General features: G+C 59.1%; 2 protein-coding genes across 5 annotated transcripts; one reads left to right on the top strand and one right to left on the bottom strand.

Annotated features, from left to right (window-relative positions):
* Window positions 1-4,112: 4,112 nt before the first annotated feature.
* CRELD2 (cysteine rich with EGF like domains 2) lies at window positions 4,113-14,112 on the bottom strand. 2 transcript variants are annotated; one of them, XM_070254075.1, is made up of 12 exons: window positions 13,947-14,112; window positions 13,382-13,497; window positions 12,390-13,305; window positions 12,112-12,194; window positions 11,453-11,563; window positions 11,023-11,114; window positions 9,930-10,106; window positions 9,052-9,147; window positions 7,659-7,742; window positions 6,497-6,592; window positions 5,692-5,838; window positions 4,113-4,400 (listed from the first exon to the last, which is right to left on the bottom strand). In XM_070254075.1, exons 3-12 carry the CDS (start codon window positions 12,528-12,530, stop codon window positions 4,351-4,353), a joined length of 1,077 nt encoding a protein of 358 aa, XP_070110176.1. In that variant the 5' UTR covers window positions 12,531-13,305; window positions 13,382-13,497; window positions 13,947-14,112; the 3' UTR covers window positions 4,113-4,350. The 2 variants fall into 2 exon arrangements, with proteins under 2 accessions (XP_070110176.1, XP_023487499.2); XM_023631731.2 differs by lacking the exon at window positions 13,947-14,112 and having other exon boundaries at window positions 12,390-13,425.
* Window positions 12,888-23,326, top strand: ALG12 (ALG12 alpha-1,6-mannosyltransferase). 3 transcript variants are annotated; one of them, XM_023631730.2, is made up of 10 exons: window positions 12,888-13,028; window positions 15,842-16,057; window positions 16,137-16,269; window positions 17,417-17,590; window positions 18,542-18,736; window positions 19,233-19,336; window positions 19,892-20,115; window positions 22,113-22,282; window positions 22,375-22,450; window positions 22,583-23,326. In XM_023631730.2, exons 2-10 carry the CDS (start codon window positions 15,890-15,892, stop codon window positions 22,827-22,829), a joined length of 1,491 nt encoding a protein of 496 aa, XP_023487498.1. In that variant the 5' UTR covers window positions 12,888-13,028; window positions 15,842-15,889; the 3' UTR covers window positions 22,830-23,326. The 3 variants fall into 3 exon arrangements, with proteins under 3 accessions (XP_023487498.1, XP_070110175.1, XP_070110174.1); XM_070254073.1 differs by lacking the exon at window positions 12,888-13,028 and adding an exon at window positions 15,044-15,286; XM_070254074.1 differs by lacking the exons at window positions 22,113-22,282; window positions 22,375-22,450 and having other exon boundaries at window positions 12,902-13,028.
* The last annotated feature ends 273 nt before the right edge of the window (window positions 23,327-23,599 follow it).

Raw genomic sequence — 23,599 nt, 5'->3', positions numbered from 1 at the left:
TGGGGATGTCACCTGGAAACCCTCTCCAGAGGACTTCTCTCCACGGGACTTGGAGGGCTCTGAAAAAGTGGGCGGCCCCTCTCCCCGCAGCCCTACTCAGGACAGGACAGGCCCCTTGCCTCACACTGCTGTGGACCAGTCAGTCTGGCGTCTGGGATGACTCCAACCACAATGAGGGCCTTGAGGGGCCTCTGGACCGGGAGAGGGACACGTGGACTGAGTGACAGGCTGTCCCCGCAGAGGCTTAAATTTGGTCCCACCCAACCACAGGGCGAGCCTTCAGCCCCCATCGCTGCCCATAGGAGTGAGGCCTTCTGTGCCACATGCCTCCACCCTTACCCCAGACTCCAGTATCCCCTCCCCACAGTCCCTGACATCCCCCCACCCCAGGTCCATCAGGCTGGCTGCCGGTGGTACACCCACGAGAATGACAGCACAGCAGGCCCAGACCTGACAGGGACAGGATGACGCACCTGGCTCTTGGGGCCAGGTGGACATGGCTCTCTCGTGAGCAGCAAGGTTGGGGTGGGGCTGAAGGCCTCAGATGCCCCAGGCTGTGGTTACCAGAACACAGTGTTTGCAGCACAGGACAGGCGGCCGCGGAGGAGAAATCAAGGATTCATGACCAGGAGGCCCCATGAAATGTTGTGACCCCTTGCCCAGTTTCCAGGCCTGAGGCAGGTTTCAGACCCAGAACCCACTGACTGAAGGGGGCTGGGTCCCCAGGCGGCAGTCTGCACCACCCAACATGTTGGTGTCACAACACGAGCTTGGCCGGAGGCCAGCAGTGCACTGCACGCATAGGTGATCCAGACCTATGTGCCCCACCCCCCTTGTGTGGTGCCCACTCCCCTGCACCTTTACCCACCTTGCAGCTCCCCTCGTGGCCTCCCAAGGGTTCCTGTGACCGGCTGAGGTGGGGAGGAGCCCAGTCGAGGTTCAGGGATGGTCAGTGCAGTGTGTGGGTACAAGGTGACAGTGGACAGTATCTGGGAGAGATGGGTGACGGGCGACCCTCCCAGGCTTCGGGGCTTTGGGTGGTGGACCTGGGCATCCATTTCAGTGGAAAGAGAAACGGACCCATGGCCAAGCAGCCTGGCTGGTTGGTTGGGGGGCTGGGAGGAGAAAAATGGTAATTTTCAGGGACAAGGGGGTCTGAAGAGAGGCGTGCAGGGGACTGTGGGGTGGACACAGATGGAGATGTTTTAAATCCCCTGTAACACCCACCACAACATACTCACTGTGCTCGAGGTAGACAGAATGACTCAGGCAGGTGACAGCGGCCAGCCTGTCATCAGCCCTGGGCAGCACACTGGCACACAGACAGATGGCAGAGATGAAGGCCACTCATACGCCCGTCTATGGGGGAGCTCAGGATGGCCCACCCCTCAGGAGACAGCTGGCAGAGGAGCCACCCATACTTACAGGAACAGACCTGTGTCCACAGGATGTCCTCCCCAGGGGACAGAGGCCCAGGCCCCAGGCCACAGTCCGAGGGCTTCAGTCAGCATCTCTCTGCCATGGCTGACCCTTGGGGCCGGGTCATTCCCTGTACGGGGCCATCCTGGGCACTGGAGGGTGTTGAGCAGTGTCCCTGGCCTCCACCCTGTTGAGCCAGTAGCATCTCCTCACCCAGTTGTGAGAAATGTCCCCAGACACGGCCCCGGGTCCCCTGGTCCACGTGTTGAGAACTGTTGGCTTACAGAATGTTTGACCCCACGGCACAGGATCCTACGTAGTGATGCGTCAGACCGAGGGACCCGCTTTACAGCAAAGCCAGGGCAAGGTTGGGCTGGGACTATGGGACTCACTCTGCACTTCCAGAAGATTCTAGCCCCACAGGACATGCAGCGGCCTGCTAAGGCCAGGTGGAAGGCCATCCTCTGTGGGGATGGAAGCCATCCAGGACCTGCGTATGGGGCTGCATCCCCAAAGGATGACACCTGGGTCCGGGAACCAAGTGTAGGGTGGGAGCAGCCCCGGGAGTCAGTCCTGGCCCTGCAGAGCCGAGGTCCTGGCTCCCCCAAGGGACACGGCAAGGAGCCCCCGCCTGGACCTCCAGGCCCCTTGTGCCAGGACCCAGAGGGCGAGCAGAAGCGCCACCAGGAGCAAGGGTCGTTGACCTGACTCGCAGTAGGGGCAGGCTGCCCGGCTCGGGGGGCAGCGAGGATGGAATTTGCGCCCCGTGGTCCTGAGGAGATAGGAGGTGTCCAAGTGGTGAAGGTGGGCCGGCTGGGCGCTCCTGAGCCCCTACCCCGACAGCACCCAATGTGGGATGAGGGAGCAGAAGTCATGGCCCGCACGGGAACTGGGTCACTCCGAGGGTCATTAGGTTTGGGGTCCCTGTGGGGCCGTGAGGCCTCATGTTGGCTGTGTCCTGGGCCTGCTTTCTCCCTGCCTGTCCCCTCCAGTTCTGACCCTGGGAGCACCACACTCTCGTCAACACTGGGGGCTGGTTCCTGGCCACAGTGTGTCCTCTGGGACCTTGGCCCTCTGGGCCCAGGGGCATCTCACCCAGTGCTGCCTGCACCCTGCAGAACTCTGGCCAGAAGCACAGTCCGGGCAGAGGGCCACCGGGGTGGTCCCGCAGTGCCACCTGCCGGCTGTACCCAATCCTCCAGCCAGGCCCAGTGGCCGCTCCACCCAGGGGGCCAGACTTGAGGGGTGTGGTCCTGGCTATCCATCCGCTTGGCCTGACTTGAGCCAGAGGGAAGGCTGCAGGTCCTGGACAGGAATGCTGCTGGAGGTAGGGGATTGGGCTGAGTTCCTGTCCCGTCTGCACTGCGCCCCCTGCGCACCAGGCAGAGCTGGACTCCCTGCAGAGGCACCAACGTTCAAGCCCCCAGCGCCCTTGTCCCCATAGCTCGGCACGTGGGCCTCAGCCACCGTGGGCCAAGGTCCCGCTGGGGTCCATTCCACCCTTCCTGCCGGACTTGCACCCCTGTCCAGCCCCCACCGTGGGCCAGGCAGTGCCCCCCGATCTCATCTGGCCCCACATCTCTCCGCTGGGAACATCTGCCTGTTTTCAGATGAGAACAGTGAGGCTGAGGGAGCCGCACCACTGACCCCAGGCCCCAGCCTCAGAGAAGGAAGTGGGGATCCCCTGCTGAGAGTGGCAACCCTCCTTGGGGAGGGGGTGGGAAGGGGGTGGGGGTGGTGCTCAGCCGAGCAGAGACCCCAATGGAGGGAGGGAACAAGAGGTGCCAGACCTGGGATTTGCTGGCAGAAGGGACAGCAGTGCATGGGCCCTGAGGTGGGACCAGCTGGGCACATCTGAGGAACCGGGTCAGTGTAGCACTGAAGGGCCCAGGGGGCCCGGAGTGGGGGGTCACAGAGCAGGCCGAGGTGAGGGCCAACGGGGCACCCTGGGCCTGTGGCCGCAGCTGCCATCAGCATGGAGATGCCTGTGTCGTCCCTTCCCAGGCCCCCCAGGCCCATGGAGCCCATGGAGGTGCCCATGGCAGAAGGGCAGGGGAGGGGCCCAAGAGAGGACCCCCCCAGGCCTGGGGTCACCAGCTGCAGGCCTCAGGCCCACGGTCTGGTGTCCTAGTGTCCAAAAAGGCAAGGTCTGCCCCCGCCCGTCAGGTGACTGCCTGGCCCCTGGGGACACCTACTGATGCCACCTGTGTGGGGGAGGGGCCGCTGGCGCCCACAGAGCCCCAGTGGAGGCGGAGCAGCCACCCAGGTGACGCCTCCATGCACAGGGAGACAGCGCCACCCGGTGGCTCAGTCGCCATGGCCTCAACCCCACAGCCTGTCTTCTTCCTGGCACTTCATTCCTACGTGAGGAACTGGCCCTGAGGTTTACAGCTGACTTTTATCTCCAGCTCAACCCTTCAACATGGTTGTCTCCCACCCAAGGGTCCCTTACTCTGTGTGGGTCCCTCGACAACACTCACTCTAGAGGCCGGTCAAGACTTTGAGTGAACTTGCAAGGGAGGTGGGACTGCTCCGGGGAGGTGGGGAAGGGAGCCCCACCAGGGACGGCAGGGCTGCGTCTGCCTCAGCGTCCCTGTCGCATGCATCTCCTGGCTCTTGCCCCACAGGTGCTAGCTGAACGAGCAAACTCCACTTTAAAGCATCCAGCCTTTTCCAGTGAGACCCAACACGTGTTCTGTGCCTGGCTGCCTTCAATGGTCAATTTTATTAGAAAGAATGGTATGAAAATAGACAAATCTGCTTAAGAACAACCAAAAAATGCAGTTTTTAAAGGGCCAAATGAGCAGTGACCTCTTCAAAGGCAGCTTCTCCCTCCAGCGGTCCCCTGAGGAATGGGGGCAGGGTCACGTTTCCAGGATGTTAGTCTCAATAACTTAAGGGGCAGGTCTGGCTCCTGACGCTGGACGCGCGTCATAGATCCTCTCGGGAGGGCAGCTCTGTTGGGCTTTCTTGTGTGACTTCTGTCAGAAAACAAATGCAGGTCACTCAGTAAATTCCCAGGACAAAAGGCCCTGAGGACATGGCCACGACATTTCCACTGGGACAACGCAGTGCAGGGGGTGGACTGCTCACCCAGGGCCCTGGGGACGGCACCCAGGCTCCCTATAGACACTGTGGCCCCAGGCCCCCCACAGCTAGGGGTGTCCACCCAGGTGACGCGGCCAGATGGCATTTCAGAGCTGCCACACAGCACCGGGTGTGGAAGGTGGGAGGTTGGGGGCTGGTGAGGCGCCCTGAGCCAACCTGGTGAGACAAGAGCCTGAGTGAAGATGAGGGGTGGGTGAGGAAGGGCCACCCCAGGAAACGTGGGGGCAAAGGGCGGGTGGAGGCCCAGGAGCAGCCAGGTGACGCTTGGCCACGTCCCATCCTCTGCCATGTCCTCACTCTCCGCCGACCGTTTGTCTGTGGTGTTACATGGTTTACTACAGCACATCTTGACGTGGATTTGCTTCTTTATCCTGCTCAGACTCAGGGAGCTTCTGGAATATGAGCCACGTCTTTTTCATTCTGGAAGATTCTTAGCCATTGTCTTTTTGAGCATTGCCTTTCACACCCCCCATATTCTTCTATGAGACTATCATGGGAAGAATTATTTCCCAAAAAGATGGCACCCAACCCCCAGGGCCTGTGAACGTGACTCTATTTGGAAATAGGGTCTTTGCAGATGATCAAGTTGAGATGAGGTCATTGGGGTGGGCTGTCCTCCAATGGCTGGTGTCCTTTAAGAGGGAAATTTGGACACAGACAGAGACTGGAGACATGTGGCTGCAAGCCAAGGAGCTCCAAGCTGGCAGCCACTGGAAGCTGGAGGAAGCAGGGAAGGGCGCTCCCTCCAGGTCTCAGAGGGAGCCAGGCCCTGTGACACCGGATCCCAGACTTCTGGCCTCCAGCCTGTGAGACAGCACCTTTCTGTTGTTGGAGCCGCCCAGGAAGCTAGCACAGAGACAACCTGCAGGCCTTCCTGCCATCCTGACCTCCCCCCACGTCTGTTTCTCTGCAGCCATCTGGGTGGCTGACCCTTACATCTCAGTGACTGCTTGCCGTCTCCCCACCTTCTGGGCCGTGGCCCCTGTCAGGACTTTGTCCCAGGAGCAGTTTTACCCTCTCGTCTTCCCGGAATCCCCAGGCCACTTCTTGTGTGAATTTCTTCTCTCGGGGGTTCCCAGTGCAGGCAAACCCCACTGCAGAGGGAGGGCAGGCCCCATCGAGAATCTTCCCTCTGTGCCAGAGGCAGGAGAGCCGACCACTCACCGTCCCCCGCTGTCTGCGTCTGCACACAAGCGTCTTCTGTTTCTTCGAAGCCTTCAGGACACACGCACACATAACTCCCGGGGGTATTGTAGCAGTTTTCATTTTCTCTCACACACGCTTTTTCTGCAAGTGAGCACTCATCTATATCTGAGATAAAAATACTCCACTGTAACAAATCACCTCATTTAGCAAACACACACGTGTCATGGATCATGAGAGTCACTCACTCACAAAATACGCACGTACAGAAAGCACAAAGACCATACACGTCACATCAGAGAAAGGAGCGAGATGGGGAATGTAACACACGTCTCTGGAGTCAGGCCCTGGACAGGCAGAGAAGCGGAGAGGACAGTCCAGGATGCATGAAGGCGGGAAGCGCAGTGGACACCCATGCCATGGGGCATCAGCAGATTCGCTGCCTCTCACCAAGCAGCTTGCAGCCTGGCCTCCACCACAGAGGCCCCGACGGCCAGCCCTGGGGCCCCGTTGCCCAGGACCTGACAGGGAAAGGTGGGCGGGAGGTGGGAGGCCTGGGCACATGAGGCTGGACCAGGGCACGAGGCCGCGGGCACCTGCTCCAGCGTCACCAGCACCAGGCACACCTGGGGGCCAGCTGGGGCAGACACTCGACCCCACCTGCTGCTTCTGTGTCTCTTGAGACTCCCAGGAGCTTGAGAAGCTAGAGAAGCAGGGTCTGCAGGAAGCGTTTGAGCCCAGTGCCCTGTCCCCCCCCCCACCTCTTCATGTGGCCATTCACATCGTGGTCCCTCTGGAAGGTTCTGCCTTAGTGCAGCACACTGACCTGTACACTGGCCGCTTTCTTTAGTGTAGCCAGGGATGCACTCTTTACACTGTCCTGGACCTTTCCCCGTGCAGCCCACACAGGTGGAGTCACATTCTGGAAACAAGAGGGGAAAGATGATGATGACAGCAGAGCACCTCCCCTTGAGCACAAAGGGATCTGAAACGCGCGTGTTCCCTGAGCCAATCATGGGGGGCTGCAGACAGTATGTTCTTTTCACCCACCTCTGTCTTCTGGCAAAGGACGATGTGCCTAAATTTATGCAGCAGACATGCTCCTCAAGAGTTGCAAGACAGCAATAGAGCGGAAGGGGCGCTATGTAAAGCAATCCCGCTATAAACCCGTTTGTGGAAGTGAAAACCGGGTACGGCAGCCTTTCTCAAAACAAAACCCACCTCAAGCTTGGCGACACTGCTTCACTCAGCTGCGAGGAGCTCAGTAAAAGTAACAAGAGAGAAACGTGGGCTGCGACTGGCCTAAGACCTCATCGTCAAAGCGACCACTGCAGACGCCACAGGCATTGAGAGCCCCCGGTGTGGGCGCAGACATGGGAGAGGCGCCCGCACTGCTGGCAGAGGAGCCGGCACAGCCTTCCTGTAGGGGTGTGGCCCTAACATCCACATTCGTGTGAATGGGATTTGGAGTAATTTGGAAACTAATAAAAGCAAATAATGAAGAATGTGAAAAGCTTTACCTTCAAGGATATTTGAAGTGTATAACTGTGGAAAAATTAGTGTAATTTAAATATCCAACAGCATGGACTGTTGAGGATAACTATGGAGTAACGGCATGCTCCAAATCACTAATGTGATGTAAAAAAATGTGATGTACAAAGATGGTCACAACATCATTGTATGAAAAAACAGGCAACAAGGCGTCACGTCAAACTGACGAGAGCATCAAGGAGTCCACGGGAGTGTGTTAACAACATGAGCAGAGGTGCCCTCTCTGGGGAACCAAGGGATTTTGTTATTATCTTCTTTTCAACCTATTTGCATTTTCTGCTTTTTCCGCAGCAAATATCACTTGTGCTGCCACTAGGATATTTCTAAGTAGGCAGAATATACAGCAGTCATGCTGACAAAGCACCAACAACGTTCAAAGGGAAGAAAAGGAACCAAGGCATGACTGCAGAGGTGCTCGGGGTGCCGGGCCCAGGCACCTTCGCACACGAACGAGCCGTTGGCATTCTGGCAGTATTGCTTCTCGCCGCAGGGGGGTGGCTCCGCCGCGCACTCGTCCACATCTGGAACACAACAGCACAGCCGTGAGCGGCCCCACCACCTCTGAGGTGACAGTTGGTGGCCTGACACACCCGTGGCCAGGGCCGGCCTGGAGAGGACAGTGACCACTGTGTGGAGGACATGTTTTGCTGGTCGTCCTTAAAGGCCTCTTGTGTGCAGGGGTGGGGACGCGGGATGCTTAGTGCCCAGGGTGCTGTGAGGGACCGAGGGCCGATGCGTGAGCGCCCTGTGCTTCCACAGAGCCTCACACAAACCTCAAGTCCAGGTCATGGAGGGCTGCTGCCCACCACTCAAGGTGGGGCCCGGGGCCCAAGGCTGAGGCCCTGATTTGCCTGAGGCCAAGCAGCTGTGAAGGGTGAAACCAAAACTGATGCCGTGGTGGGAGGGAGCCCGGCCTCCACCTGCCACCCTCCCACCTGCCTGCCAACACCTGGGCCTGCAGAAAAGCACCTCAGCCAGTGCTAGACCCTCCCCAGGGCCCCCGACAGCCCGCGGTTCTGGGGCTCTGAGACGCGGCAGGGCTGCGTTTGTAAGCTCACAGACAGACTGGAGCTCAAAGGAAACGATGGGCTGCTGGGTGGGGATGGACGCAGAGGACTGCACACACGGCGCCGGGGCCAGAGCCTCAAGTCCGCACGGCACCCAGGGCAGGTGCCTCCTCTCTGCAGCTGAGCCAGACTAGCATGGCTGCTGGGCTCACCTGTGAGACTGTCCAGGTCAAGGAGAGGTCTGTGCCTCAGTTTCCCAGCCTGTGACTGCACACCAGCAGGACCTGCCTGCACCTTGCCTGTGCCACTCATCCCTGTCACCACCCCAGTCAGAGGCTGCCCGCTCTGGAGTCTCCACCGGCCTGCTTGCCGGCCAGAAGCCCTCCACTCCCCATCCTTCTATTTTATGAAACCAGGGCACCAGGAGACATGACTGGGCACATCCCAGGTTTCCCTCCTGGGGCCTGAGCCAACAAACTACCCTGGGCCACCTGACAGCAAGGACGGCTGGTGCGGCGTCCGCCTTCCCAGCCCAGGGCTCAGGCTGCAGAGGGCAAGATGGAAACCACACAGGATCCTTCTTGAAAGCTGCGGGCCGCACTCAGCAACCAGCCCCTGGGCGAGGTCACATGAGTGTAAGCCTAGGCCTGCACAGTGAGACTGTGAAGACAGCCTGGGACGGGGCTGTTGAAGGGAGCCCGGGGCGGGGGCTGAGCATGGCAGGGGCCACGCAGACCCCCGAGGGAGTGGGGAGGAGGGAGGGGAGGAGGACACGAAGGGGACTGACACGTCCCCCCCACACAGAGGAGCCCCGCCACCTTACCCACGCAGGCGCCGTCCTCGCGCACCCAGCCCACTTCGCACTGGGCACAGTCTCTGTTGGTTGGGCCAGTGCACGTCTTACACGACTCATCACAAGCTGGAAGGCAGAGGCGACATCCGTCAAAACGTGTGCATGCCATCCTCAGTAATGAACGTGACACAAAGGTCACTGCAGAAATTAGGGGTTTACATTCAACAAGGTAAAAACAAGAATTGAAAGCAAACAAGCAAAAAATCCCAGCAAAGCAAGATTCGCTCAACAGAAAAAATCCATTCGTGTGATTCATAATATTCCCAGGCTTAAGAAACACAATACGTGGGCTTTCCATGCCCATTCATGATAAAAATTCTTAGCAAATGAGGACTCCAAGGGGCTTCTCATAATCTGGCAAAGGCGGCTCCCAAACGCTGAGCCCACACCCAGCCTGATGTGCACGTGGCGGTCACAACCCATGCGTGCTGCACGCCGTACGCACCCAAGGACACTGACCAGCAGGGCACTCAGGGGCCACTGTCCTGCCGGGAGAGCCACGGGGGTGGGCAGTCTTGTGTCTGGACACTCCAGGTGCCAGGTCACAGAGAACCACAAGTGTGGACAAACGGCACTGCCGACCCCGAGTCCTCCAGGACGTCAGGAGAAGAGCAACTCCTCTTCCCTCTGGGGGTTGTTTAGGGACGAGAGCGAGACCACCCATGGTCTTGTTTCCCCTCACATGTTTTACAAGGGCCAGTGTCCCCTGGGCCTCCTAAGCTCCCAGAAGGTCTGGGGTAAGAAGGCAATGGGTCCCCCGTCCCATCTGTGCAGGCAGCTCCGGGAAAGGCTGCCTCTGCATGCCTCACGGACCAGGACAGAGCCCTGGATGCCAGCATCCGTGGTACCTGTGCAGATGCTGTGCGTCTCATTCCTCAGTGAGCTGAAGTAGCCGTCTGTGCAGTCGGTGCACAGCACTCCCTGGTACCCTATGTGGCACTGGCAGGACCCGTCCCCCTGTCGGCTGCCATCTCCACTGCAGTGGCCGTTCCCACTGCAGGGTCTCTCGGAACCGCCCTGGCATGCTGTGGGGAACATAAACCCACCACTCAGAGTGCACCCCAGCAGGTGGCCAGGGGCATGTTTTCACACAGAGCAAATGCCTCTTCACTCACTCGACTCATTCACCATCAAAACAGCTTCGGATTTCTCACCAAGACCCAAGCCCTACTTTGCCCCTGGAACAAGTAGGATCTATCTGAGGGGCATGCGAGGCTGTGAGGGTATCTGGGAAGCTGACTTGCTGGGGTTTGCAGGCCCAGTGGATCACCTGCATGGGAGCCTTCCCTGAAACATGGGACAAAGATGCTCACACATGGGGTGCTTGGAAGAGTGAGAATATCCTGCTGTGGCCACACACCAGTGGGAAAGCCAAGAGGCAGGCAGGAGGTGCTCGGACCAGTGAGGGGGTCTGAACCTGAAAACTGTGCCACTTGACCCCGCTGGTCAATGTGAATACCCTTGGTAATGCCCCGACAGCAAACTATGGCTTCACTTTCAGCGCCTACCTCTTCACGGAAGAGCCTGCTTCCCCTATTAAGGCTGAATGCCATGCGTCCAGCCTGACACCCACTGCCCCCCCGCCGGCCTTTCACAGACGGCCTTTGCTACTCTGAAGGCAGAGCTGTGCTGGGGGCCACGGAAGCCACCTCCCCGTACTCAGAGGGCAACGCCTGGGCAGGTGGGTGAGGGCTGCCGTGGGTCTGTGGACCCCTGAATTAGAAGCACGTTGGGATCAGATGCGCAGAGCTGTATGGCCCACGGAGAAGGTCCCCAAGGCGGGAAGGCAGCTGTGGCGCCGCAGCCCCACGGCGCGGAGGCAGCGCCAGGCTCTGTGGAGCCCACGGCCCCAGTTCCCGCCTGTGCTCTGCCCACCCAGACCCACGACAGAGATAACGGGGACCACGTGGCACACTCGAGATCTCCCTGAGAGAGACATACCTAGGCAGTCTGGCCCGTAAGTCCCCGGATAACAGCAAACTTGCAGCGTTTTCACACAAAACCATTCAAATAAGTCAGGGTGCTCCTTCTTCCTAGGGATTTAAAAAAGCATTCGTTAAATCTCACAGGACAGATTTGTTCAAAACAAAAGCCATCTACTATCACACGTGCTCCCGCGTATGCTAAGGGCTGGGCTACAGCAGTGTAGGTGGGAACCTCCCTGGCTGGCTGCCTTGCTCTGTGGCAGTATGCTAACAACAGATGGTGACACGTGGCTAAGGAGGCAGGCACGTACGTGGAAACGCTTGTGCCATTCTTGTAACTTTTCCAAGTCCGAAGTTATTTTAAAATTATAAGTTAAAAGATAAGAAACTATTTGTGATGGTTTCAGTGAAGGCTCGGGAAGAGCTGCGGGTCTGTGGGCACTCACAGCCGGAGCCACCAGGCCTCCAGGTGCTCCTCCTGCTCCTCCACCAGCCTGTTGCACTCGAAGTCGCTGCTGCCACACAGGCTCTCCATGATCTCCAGGAGGCGGACCTCACTGAAACAGAAGGTCCGTCAGTACTGCAAGGCGGGGGGGAACGTGCCTGGTGGTCAGTGCACGCTACAGGGATGTCCTGGGGCCCCACCTGGTGCCACTTAGTGTAAAAAAGACTCTCAACAAACACATCAACTGGGGATGGGGTAGCCAGTGCTATGCAGAGAATTAAACTCAGAGAGGGGGGTGGTCAGGTGTGGGGTCCACCAGCGGAAAGCTGAAGCAGGGCAGGAGGAGCCGGAGCTCCGGGCAGAGGGGGAGGGGGTAATCCCACCTGTAGGGGAAGCCAGCAACATTTCAGGTGGGGGGGACTCACCTTCCAGCGTGTTTTTTAAAAAGACCACCGTGACTTTTGTTTGGAGAGTGGATGTAGGGACAAGTGTGGAAGCCAAAAGATCAGTTAGGGGCCAGTGCACTAGTCCCAGGCCAGAGGACAGGTGACCGCACCAAAGGGACCCTTCTGTCATCAGGGTGGGTGACAAGGTTCACAGGAACACATCAAGTACTAAAGGCAGGCCGCTGGGGCTCTCAGAGCAGGGGCGGGCGCCCACCTGAATTCATACTTGGACAGCGTCTTTTCCTCCCAAGCCGTGTTCCCACCGCCGAAGTTCTTCTTCGCTGTGTCCACCATGCCCTGTGGAGAGACGGTGGGCAGGGGGCTCAGCGCTGCTGCCCCTACCCCATCCATCGCGAGGGTGATTGGTCTACGGAGGGATGCCGCTGTCCATCGAGGGAATGACCCTAGGTCCGCGCCCCCGGCCCCCCACCCCCCGCCCCCCAGCTTCGTGTCCCCAGCCCCCCGCCCCAGGTCCGCGGGTCCCCGGCCCACCTGTTTGAACTTGTCCACCAGCTCCCGGCAGCGCTGGCAGGGCGTCGGCTTCTTGGCGGCCTGATCGGGCGGCGGCAGCAGCAGCAGCAGCAGCAGCAGCAGCAGCAGCAGCCCCAGCGCGGCCGGGGCCGGCGGGCGCATGGCGGGCCGAGGCGGGCAGCGCTGCGAGGACGCACCCGCGCGGGCACGGGCCGAGGCCCAGCGAGAACCGGCTAGCGCTCCGGCCTCCGCGCGCCCACCGGCTCCGCCGCGCCGGCCGTTCCCGGGGATACTTGACGGCGTCGGCCGGGGCCCCGCCCCCGCCAGCCCTAGCGCCGCTATTGGTCAGCGGGACCCTCCCCTTTTCCACGGGGCCCAATCCAGGCTCGCCACGAGAAGCGACCAATAGGAAGGCCCCGGGTCAGCGTCCCGCCGCGAGGGGGTGGGGCCGGGGGCGTGGAGATCCGAGCGCACCTCGCGCGCGGCCCGCTGCGGCCATCTTTACTCCGGGCAGGGGCGCGCCCGCTGCGATGGCTAGGCCAGGCGGCCGTGTTAGGTTCGGGCAAGGGCTCCGCCTCCGTTCTCGGCTTCCGTTACCTCACTTCCGGCCAAGGGCGGCCCGGGCGGCCGCGCTCCGAGGGACGGAGCCGGGGCCGGGAGGTCAGCGCGCGCAGCCGCGTCCAGGGCTCTCGGGGCGGGCGGCGGGAGGGGACGACCCTGGCTCGCGGGGCGGACGGCGGGGACCCCAAACCAGCGCTTCCGCAGCGCTCCTCCGGCCTCACGGAGCGTGTCTACGCGGGAAGGCCTCCGGGTTGCTCCCCTGGGGGTTGCGCTCCTCACCTGGGGCCGGGCAGCTTACCTGGGGGCCAGGCTTCTTACCTGGGGCTGGGCTGTTCACCTGGCGGCCAAACTTCTTACCTGGGGCCGGGCTTCTCACCTGGGGTGGGCTCCTCACCTGGGGCCGGGCTGTTCACCTGGCGGCCAAACTTCTTACCTGGGGCCGGGCTTCTCACATGGGGTGGGCTCTTCATGTGGGGCCGGGCTGCTCACCTGGGGCGTGATCTGTCTCTTTGGGGCCCAGGAATCTGCATTTGCCCACGTGCCCGAGGCGGTGGGTGGGCAGGGAGTCCTGGTTTGCATCAGGAGAAGTAAGAGGAGCGTTATGTAGAGTCTAAGAGGACATAGCTGCCAAAGGAAGGAGTACAATGACGCCCGCTTTTCCCTGGCCTTTAGCCGCCCAATTTGTGCCAGATCCCCTGTGTTTCCAGCCAGGGGATTAATAGTGTGAACGTCTGCTTTGACCAGTTTCAGTCGAGGCCTAGACTCTGAATCGCTGGGGACAGGAGGCCTCTGTAGGCCATTCCCTGGTCTGAGATGCCGCCCTCTGTAAACTACCTGTTTTGAGTCTGGCCTGTTTGATGCCTCAGATTAACAATCCGAACACCTGCAAGCAGGGCTGGACGGGTGTAGAGAAATGTCCCCTGGCCCTCTCGAGCCCCAGTGGTGGGGTGACCGTGGGTTCTGTACTTGCTTATGCCCTGTTGTCTTCCCGTCGTCCTGGAGAAGCATTCTGCTTACCCCCGTTGGGGCCCTTGCCTTCCAGGTTGAGCTGCTCTGCCGGTTGGTCTCTGCCCTCAGTGTCAGCAAGAGCACACCCTTATCTGAGTGAGAATCCCCGGGGCCAGGAGGGGGCTCCGAGTTCTGCACATACTTTTTCACCCCACAGCTTGTGAGATAAGAGTGTGGATTTTCCTGCAGGGGAACTCCTCTGGGCAGAGGCATCGAGTGGGGTGTGTGGGGACAGGCCTGTTCTCAGCTGACTGGGGACAGCTGTGAGCCCGTGTCGGGTTCCTGCCAAGCAGCACTGTGCAGCTGCTTCAACGGCTTAGCTGTGTAGATGCTTCCTATTTCTTAAAACTCTTTTTTTTTTTCCTTCATGACAGTAAGAGGAACAGAGAGTAGTGTATGAATGTTCCGTGGCCTCTTTGGCTTCACTGGAAACTAAAGCTTTAACGTATTTTTAATGAAAACGTAAGCTGGCGTGAGATCCATGCTTAAGTTTTTACATACTTTGTTCTTCAGCTAGTTTGTTGAGCACCTGCTGTGCACCAGGCTCTGCTGATGCAGCAGTGAGTGGGGAGTCGGGACAGGCCGGAGCCCAGCAGGGGAGACAGGCAAACGTACCTTTCCTTCAGCACGTGCAAGCGCCTCCTGTAATGCCCAGAGTGCGTCCTCCTTGCTGAGGTTACAGTGGTGGGGAAGAAACAAACAGAAAAGTCCCGTCCTCGAGGAGCTTACGTTTTAGAAAGAGGAAGACAAATAAGCTAGAAGCACCTGTCTCCATCCAGTGTTTTTTATATTTGGGAAGGAAAAAAGTTAGGTGACTTCTAAGGGGAACCGCGTATTATTTTGGTAATTCTTAATTATTAAAGCTGCCCCCACCTCCCCCACTGTATCAGACGGGAGTCCTGCTCCTTCTGACCTGCAGGTTCTCCTTCACTTGCCATCTTGGGAGAGTACAGACTTCTTAAATCTCCCTCTAATCAAAAGGTACTTTTAACAAGCAGTAAGCACCATGGCTCTCTCCTCTGCCCCTTCTATCAAATAAAGTCAAACCTGTTTTAAGAGAAGCCAGGAACACGAAGACAAGTTTGCCATCTTTCCTCCCCCTCCAGGATGGAAAGATCTAGGTCTTTCGTGAGCAGGAAGTGGACTGGACACTGCCGGGGTTTTCTCAGGAAGCTTCGTAACAGGGTTCCCCCCAGATCGTCGTGTTGGCATTTGGGAGATCCATCGCAGGCACATGTATCTGAACCCCTCAAGGACACACTCGTGCTTGTTGTCACCCACGTATTCATGTTCATGACCATCGTGGCGCCATCCTGGGGCTCCCAGGGTGAAGTTCAGGACACAGCAGGGTAGGCATCCACAGCCCCAGCCCACCGTCCCTGAGCACAGGGACCTCGCTGGCTGCCCTGAGCCCTGCGTCCCACGTCCTGCCTTCCTGCACCTGCCCCTCTCATCCTCCAGGTGCATCCCTCCCACCCTCCTACCTCACAGCCTCCGGTCCAGGCTCTCAGCCAGTACCATGGGGGCCAGTTCAGGTTTTACCCAACTCTCCTACCAGATTTGAGCTTCTCAGATGCAGGGGCCGCCCTCCTGTGCTCCAGAGGCCAGGACGGCCCAGGGCCTGGCTGCACGGACTTATCTCAGGGTTCTGCAACTAAAGTCTTTCTTCCTGGAGGAATGTTTATGCCACCTAAAGCATAAGATAGCTGGTTAAAATACGAAAGCTTCTCAAGCATGATTTTCCTCTGAACTTTCTATTTTGATGTGTTTTCGGATTTATGGAAGTTATGACAGTAGTTCAAAGAACTCTCACTTACCCTTCACCCACGTCTCCCAGATGCTAATGCAAGGGTGATTTTGGAAACTTGAGGATCTACGTTTTCATTCTTTCAAAATGCTTGCAGAGTGGCGGTGCTGACAGTCGACGAAGGCACGTGAAGCTGAAGCGCAGAATGGCCGGGAAGAGGCCATCCGGTGTGGGCAGGCAGCGCCGGCTGCTGGTGCTGCTGGTTGCTGTAGCCGCTGTCCACCTCGTCACCTGCCCCTATGCCAAAGTGGAGGAGAGCTTCAGCCTGCAGGCCGTGCATGACCTGCTTTACCACCAGCTGGACGTGGAGAAGGTGAGGACGTGTGTCCAGGACCGCGCATCTACCCCGACTCCTGAGGGCCTCTCTGGCTGACCCTCCTTTCTCCCTGCAGTATGACCATCTCGAGTTCCCCGGAGTGGTGCCCAGGACGTTCCTCGGGCCGGTGGTGATTGCGGTTCTCTCCAGCCCTGCCGTGTGTGTGCTCTCGCTGTTAGAAGTGTCCAAGTTTTACTCTCAGCTAGTAGGTAAGGGGTTCTTCACCTGAGGACAAAATGAAGAACCACGGTGTAATCGATGAGCTCAGTCAACCAGGTTGAGTTACCTCCTCTAGGAACATCCATCTGTTGGGATCTTGGCTGTCCCTGGCCACTCAGCGGGGTGGTACAGAGCACAGGTTGAGGTCAGACATCGGCCCTTTCTGGGCTGTGACCTGGGACGCGTAGCTGAGCGCCTCTTGCTTCTGCTCTTACAATGGTGCCTTCCTCCCCAGGCTGGCACAGGAGGAATGAGGCAGGAGTGAGGCACCTCCCACGGGGCCACGCTTGGGCTGCAGGGGAGCCACCAGCCCTGCCTGGTTGGCTGCATGCACCCGAGCAGGGCTTTATTATTCCAGAGCCGCACATCTGCTGGGGAGGCCTCACATTCCCACCTCCCAGAGGTTGCTACAGATAGGCCTTTGTGCAAATCCTTCTGGACCTTTCTCTGTGCCTACGTGAATATTTTTTAAAACCAAATTTAGAACATTCTGCACATATTGCTCTGCAACCTCATTTTTTAGCCAACAATCACCGTCTTTCCATTTCAGTAAATTTTTATTGCATCTCTACCCAGACTGTATTCTGATTCCCCCAGCCGACTCAGACACATTCACGTAGCTCGTTGGTCTGGCCCATACGGAGAGCTTTGAGAAAGTACGCATTCCTGGGGAGAAGTGGTTCTGCTGCTTGAAAGGGCAGATTAGGAAATGGAAATCCCCCATCGCGGGGGCAGCGGAACAGGCTGTACCGGTCGTGTGGGGCCTTGGAGCCCCAGACAGGAGATTGGGCCACGTCTGACCATCAGGCCCTCGGTAAATGTGGCCCCGGAGCTGTCACAGCCGTGTGGTGGGGCCCCTGATGTTAGTGCCGGACTCGTCGCGCTGTCGCACGGACACTGCCCACTGCCCTGGGCCGTGCGCTCACAGCGAAGCTTTAGAGTCAGGGGCCTGGGGTCCAGGCTGTCGGTTTGCCATGTCCAGTCCATTTTTAATGCCAAAGAGGACTCCCTGTCTCAGGGCTGTTTTTCTGTCACCTAGTCATTAACTGACCACTGCAAGCCACCATTTCAAAGACCCACTTTGCCCCAGCTTCTGTCCACACTGATGGTTGCACGTGTGTTGCCGTCTTTGTTTAGTCAGAGCCGTCCTCGGACTCGGTGTGATTTTTGCACTCTGGACTTTACAAAAAGAAGTGAGACGGCAGTTTGGGGCCACGGTAGCCGCCATGTTCTGCTGGGTGACGGCCACGCAGTTCCACCTGATGTTCTACTGCACGCGGACACTCCCCAACGTGCTGGCTCTGCCTGTGGGTACGTAGCCGCCGAGCCGTGTCTGTTGGACCCAGTGCTGGCCCCCCATGCCTCTCGCTGGGCTCAGGGCACACCGGCCTGGGGACAGGTGAGTGGGTATCCATCCAAGGTGTGCCTGCCTGGAGAAAGCTGCTTTCCACTGAGTGTCTCAAACACTCAGCGCCAGGGTAGCCTTGGCAGGAAGGGGGATCTCTTCTCAGTGCTGCGTTGAGGTGTCCTTTCCAGCAAATGCCAGGTGGGCACGAGTCTGTTTCACAGGTCCCCTGGGAGGGTTTCCCTCGTGCAGGACCTGCAGTGGCTGGGCCGAGTGGGAGTGGCCCTGGTCTGAGGACAGTGAGTGCTGGGAGGAAAAAGCCTCATGTGGGTCAGATGGGGGCAGCTCTGTCAGGTGTTGTCAGGCGCCCCAGGCAGAGAGCCGCCCTGCTCTGGGAGCCACAGGGAGGCCAAGTGTAGGTAGGAGGGGAGGCTGCAGATGGCGTGGGCCTGGGGGTCTGTGCCAACTGGGGCAGAGGTGTGGCCTGGCCCTCACCAAGCCCGGGGAAGCAACCTCTGTGGGACGTGGCGGGGAACATGGCAAGCAGGGCGCCATTCCAGATGAACCCCAAGTGGAGCTCAGAGGCCGTGCCAAGTGCCTGGGAATGGCCAGGGAAGAGTGGAGGGTGGCCAGGGTTGGCACTGGGCGTGTGGAGCCTGAGGCTCCGGAGGAGATAGGAAGCAGGACTCAGGCGTCTGGGGTCTGGCACAGTTAGGCCCACTGGAAGTGGCCCCAAGCTGTGTGACAGTGTGGGCCGCGGGCCTGTGGCCGGCGGGGGTGGGCGGCGTCTACAATGGAGCCCAGGCCCCGTGTGGGGGATCTGGTTCTTGGTGGTGTTTGCTGTCTTCTGGAGGGTTCTGTGTTGCTTTTGTACTGAGAAGGTAATCAGCCTACTCTTGCCGCCCTGTGTCCTGCAGTCCTGCTGGCCCTCACGGCCTGGCTGCAGCAGAAGGGGGCCCGCTTCGTCCGGCTCTCGGCCTTTGCCATCCTCGTCTTCAGAGCTGAGCTGAGCCTGTTCCTGGGCCTCGTGCTGCTGCTGCTGCTGAGCACGGGGCGGCTCTCCGTGGGGAAGGCGCTGCGCTGCGCCGTGCCGGCCGGGGGTCTCTGCCTGGGTGAGTCGGAGTCGCCAGGGGCCATCCTGCCCGGAGGCTGTGCTTTGTCTCATTTTACAAAGATGAAGAGAAATTCGGGAGTTTTTTTGGTTTTTCTTTCTCATTAAATAAAATTACTTTAACTTTTAGCAGTATTGAAACCTCTTAACGTGGTTCTCCTTGCTGTTCCTCCTGAGCGCCCCCCGGCTGCCAGGGCCTCCGTGCGCCGGTCTCCTCCTGCAGCTCAGCCGGCCCCTGCGCCCGGCTCATGAGGGGACCGGTGCTCGTGAGGGGACCGGCGTGAAGGTGCTTATTTAGGGGGCGGGGACCCCGATGTCTCAGCTCCTTCATGTGAAGCTGCTGGTGGCTCCTGGCCTCTGTGCCGACAGGGCTGCTTTGTGGGGACGGTTACCTGGGACCTGGGACTTGGGGCTGCCCTTCACCCAGCAGCCTTGAAGTCTGAGCTTTTCAGGTGGCCGTGTTCCCTCCTGAGGAACTCTTTATTTTATCTTACTAGGACTGACGGTTGCTGTGGACTCCTATTTTTGGCGGTATCTTGTGTGGCCGGAAGGAAAAGTGCTTTGGTACAACACCGTCCTGAACAAAAGTTCCAACTGGGGCGTATCCTTCAGGTGTCTCTGTAAGGTGGTCGTGGGGCAGGACAGCCGGAGGCGCGAGGAGCTGCCTTCCTCCCAGGTGTCGCCCCTGACGGGAGGTGTGCGCTCGAGGGACAGGAGCACGGGGTGGAGCTGCTGCAGCGGCTGTGGCACCAGGACCAAGCCTGCCCGGGAGACGTGGCAGGCAGGTCCCCCCACCCAGCAGTCTGTCCCCTCTGGAAACACCACCTTGCTTTCGTAGCCCCAACTTCTCTTGCAGTCCTCATGGTAATAGGCTTTTTTAAACGTTTTATTGTAGAACATTTAAACATAGACACAAATAGGAAGAATAGCATCATGAGTCCCCAGTGCACCCCAGGGCGATGCTTTTTACAGTGAAAAAAGAAGGGACCGGGAGAGGAGCAGTGCAGCCTCGGTGCTGATGCGGAACCCTGGCCTCTGTCCGCGTGGGAAGGGCGTCACCGTGGGCCGAGGCCGCAGGCCGGGGCAGCTGTCAGGGCTTGTCTCGGTTGCCCGGGCTTGGCTGAGGGGTGGCCGTGTGGCTCCTTAACCCGCTCCGACCTCCCCACTGCTGTGGTACTTCTATTCGGCCCTGCCGCGTGGCCTGGGCTGCAGCCTGCTCTTCGTGCCCCTGGGCCTCCTGGACAGGAGGGCCGTGGCGCTGCTGCTGCCGGCGCTGGGCTTCGTGGCCCTGTACTCGCTCCTCCCGCACAAGGAGCTGCGCTTCGTCATCTATGTCTTCCCCGTGCTCAACATCGCGGCCGCCCGGGGCTGCGCCTGCCTGTGAGTGCTCCCTCCGCGATGCTCCTCGCTTTCAGGGGACACGGGTTTACTGATTCGTAAAGGGGGAGATTTTTAAGGCAGACGCACGTGTCTGTGGGCACTGTGTTGAAAGAGGGCAGCCTGGCCGTGGAGACGGTGAAGCCGCTGGGCCGAGGCCAGGATGGGACTGGCCACCTGCCAACCCATGGTTCTGCTTTTCTGTCTGGTCTTTGGTTTCTGGGACGTGTGTCTTGGGCCAGTCTGCACACAGCTGTGCTAATTGTCCAGGGCTCAGTCACTCAGGAGAAGGACACTTAGGAGGTAGCCGTGGTGCAGGGCAGGGAGGTTCTGAGGGTGACTAGCCGAGTGAGGAAGAGGAGCTGCAAGTGGAGGCCGAGGCTCGGGGGCACAAAGGCAGTGGTGTGGGGCAGGGAAGCAGGGAGGCAGGGAGACTGCCCAGCAGTAGAATGAAGGGGGCGCGGGTAGCCCTGAGGAGGGTGCCCCTGGGCTGTGCGGGGTGGTGGGAGTGGGGCTGCAGCTCACCAGGGAGCAGGCCTGGGGCTGAGGCAGGATGGTCACTGCCTGTGGTGGGAACAGGAGGCCAAGGCCAGCCCCTTGGCTGGGCTGGGGGCGCAAGGGACGCAGGTGGGAGAGGCGCCCTGAGGCAGCCTGTGAGCCAGGAGGAGGGCAGGTCACCCCTTCATGGCCCTCACTTTCCCAAGGACACCTGTTAAGGGCGGGAGGCAGCTTGTCACTGTGCTGCCCTGGGACACGGGTGAAGGAACTCACAGCTTGTCCCCAGCTCCCTGCTGCTGTGTTTTTGCCTGGGGCTTCCTCCCGGCCCAGGGACGGCCGGGTGCTCTGAGCCATGTAGACAGACCCTGACCCAGAGCGGCAGGCAGACTGACCCTTTCCTCCAGGACCCGGGAAGAGCTGTCTCTGAAAGGCCAACGTTTGGGGGCTAACCCTGCTCTGTCCCTGAGGGAGCAAAGGGCCCTGCTCCCCTGCCTCCTGCCCTAAGAACCAGAGTTTGTCTGCGTCTCCCCGGGTGGGCAAGGAGCAGGCCCAGGGGGCCGTCAGGCCCTGCCCCTCCCCTCCCCCAGCAGCCTGGCCAGGAGTCCCCTGTCTTGTGCTTCAGGGAAGCCGAGCGCAGCTCACGCAGGACCCTCTTCTCTACTCAGTGGTTTGTTACCGAATAAAGCCTGTTCCCGCTGCTCTCACCAGGCTCCGCTCTGCTAGTCTCCCTGACTGAAAGGGATTTGGGTGGTAGATTTGCATCTTAAAGGGCAGAGAAAGGATTCTAATCATGAGCTTTCTAAAATCATTGCTCTGGAGGGGTCCAAGGCCACCTGCCCATCCCCAGGTTTTGGGGGGAACATGTGGTAAATTCTCCTGGCAGCCTGGAGCTTTCTCCGGCAGGCACTCAGGGGCTGGGGCCACCCTAGGGGTGCAGCTTTGAGTTTGCTCCAGTGTCTTAGTGTCGGGTGGGCGAGATCCTTTGTGCTGAGGGTCTGCAGTCCCCCGAGGCCAAGGCTGGGGCCTGGTGGAGAAGGGCTCAGTGGGGCCTGATGAGTTTGGTCAAGGGTCCATCCTGAGTTTTCAGGGGCCAGCAAACCTTCCTGTGAAGGGCCAGATAGTGAATATTCTTGTCTCTGCAGCTGCACGGTCTCTGTCGCAGCCTCCACCTCTGCCGTTGAGGCGCAAAGCCAACTGTGTCCCGTTGGTGTCACTTACAAAGAGGGCAGTGCATGGGGTTTGTCCCACAGGCCATTCTCTGATCCAAGGAGCAACTCGGGACGTTTGAAAGTCTCATATAAACTTTAAATTGGCATCTGGGTAGAATTTCACAGAGAAAAATTTCAAGGTAGCCCTTTACCCGCTGTCTCTGATGGTGATGTATTGGGTGATGTGCTCGTTGCAGTGCGGGGAGGGGAGGAACAGGTATATGTGCCTGATGATGTATCCTCCACTTAATTGCCGCCATACCCTTTCTGTGAAATGGATTGTTTTTTTTCCAGACTGAATAATTATAAGAAGTCTTGGCTGTATAAAGTGGGGTCCCTCCTTGTGATTGGGCACCTTATGGTGAATGCCACGTACTCGGCCACGGCCCTGTACGTGTCCCACTTCAACTATCCCGGTGGCGTGGCGATGCAGAGGCTGCACGAGCTGGTGCCCCCCCAAACAGGTGGGTGCTCGGGGCTGTGCAGGGACCAGCTGCAGCTCTGGCCAGAGGCACCCGGCTCGCGGTTCTAACCAAGCAGACGTGGTTTTCCATAGGTGTCGTTCTGCACATCGACGTGGCTGCTGCACAGACAGGCGTGTCTCGGTTTTTGGAAGTCAACAGCGCCTGGAGGTATGCTCCGCTATGACGTGACTGCAGGTGGCGGTGCTTCTCCTAGAGGCCGAGCACAGGCTCCCTTTGGTACCCCGGAGCCAGGGGCTGGCGCAGGGGCCACAGGTGCATGACTGTGCTCTTGTCTTGCAGGTACGAGAAGAGGGAAGATGTGCAGCCTGGGTCGGGGCACATGCTGGCCTACACGCACCTCCTCATGGAGGCAGCCCCCGGGCACCTGGCCCTCTACAGGGACACGCACCGGGTCCTGGCCAGCGTCTCGGGCACCACCGGTGTGAGTCTGAATGTGACCAAACTGCCTCCCTTCGACGTCAAACTGCAGACAAAGCTGGTGCTTCTGGAGAGACTCCTCCCAGGGAGGGGACCAAAGCCCCTCTGAGAATGTTGGCGCTCCGCAGCGCCGTGACAGGTGACACGGTTCAGAGAGACAACCGAAGAGCCACGGACATGCCCTGGGGAGCAGGTGGGCCCCTCCGCAGACACCTGGGCGGCGGGCCCCACGTCCATGCTGCACTCCGCTGGTGAGAGCAAGGGGCCAGTGCCACTGCCAAGGGGGACGGTGGGCAACAAGATCCTTTTTGTGTGGACCATGCGCTGCTCGCGGCGGCAAGGACAGCAGGCCTTGTTCTGTGGAGCTGCTCTGGTGGCATGCCACCTTTGCTGCCCGTGGCCTCTGGGGGCACCTAAAGTGGCACCCGCTGGGGAAGTCCCATCTTTGTGAGCCTCAGCTGCTGCTGGGTGCATCCCCACACTCGTCCCAAGCTGCAGGATGTGCCCTCTTTCGTAGTCACAGGCACACCATTTCCATGGCAGATGACATTTTGGAAGATAAACGTGTTCAAAAAGGAATGAGAATAAAAATGTTTTAATGTGTTATTAGCGATCTTATGATCTGTGATATTTCCAGAGACTGCCTTCACCTAGGTTTTATTTTTAAGTGATAATTTTGGTACTTTTACGCTTCACTGAGCAAGCATTTATTAAGTACCAGCAGGCACTGAAGACAACGCAGAGAACTGGGTGAGGCTGCACACACACACATACCACATGTACCCACAACATGCACACGTGTACACATACTACACGCATGCACACATAACCTGCATGTGCATAAAGACAGGCTGTTTTCTGCTGAGCCATTCAAGAGTG

Source organism: Equus caballus, chromosome 28 (assembly GCF_041296265.1).
Source record: "Equus caballus isolate H_3958 breed thoroughbred chromosome 28, TB-T2T, whole genome shotgun sequence".
Classification (NCBI taxonomy): domain Eukaryota; kingdom Metazoa; phylum Chordata; class Mammalia; order Perissodactyla; family Equidae; genus Equus; species Equus caballus.
The sequence above is the reverse complement of the archived record's forward strand: the minus strand, read 5'-3'. Positions and strand labels throughout refer to the sequence as shown.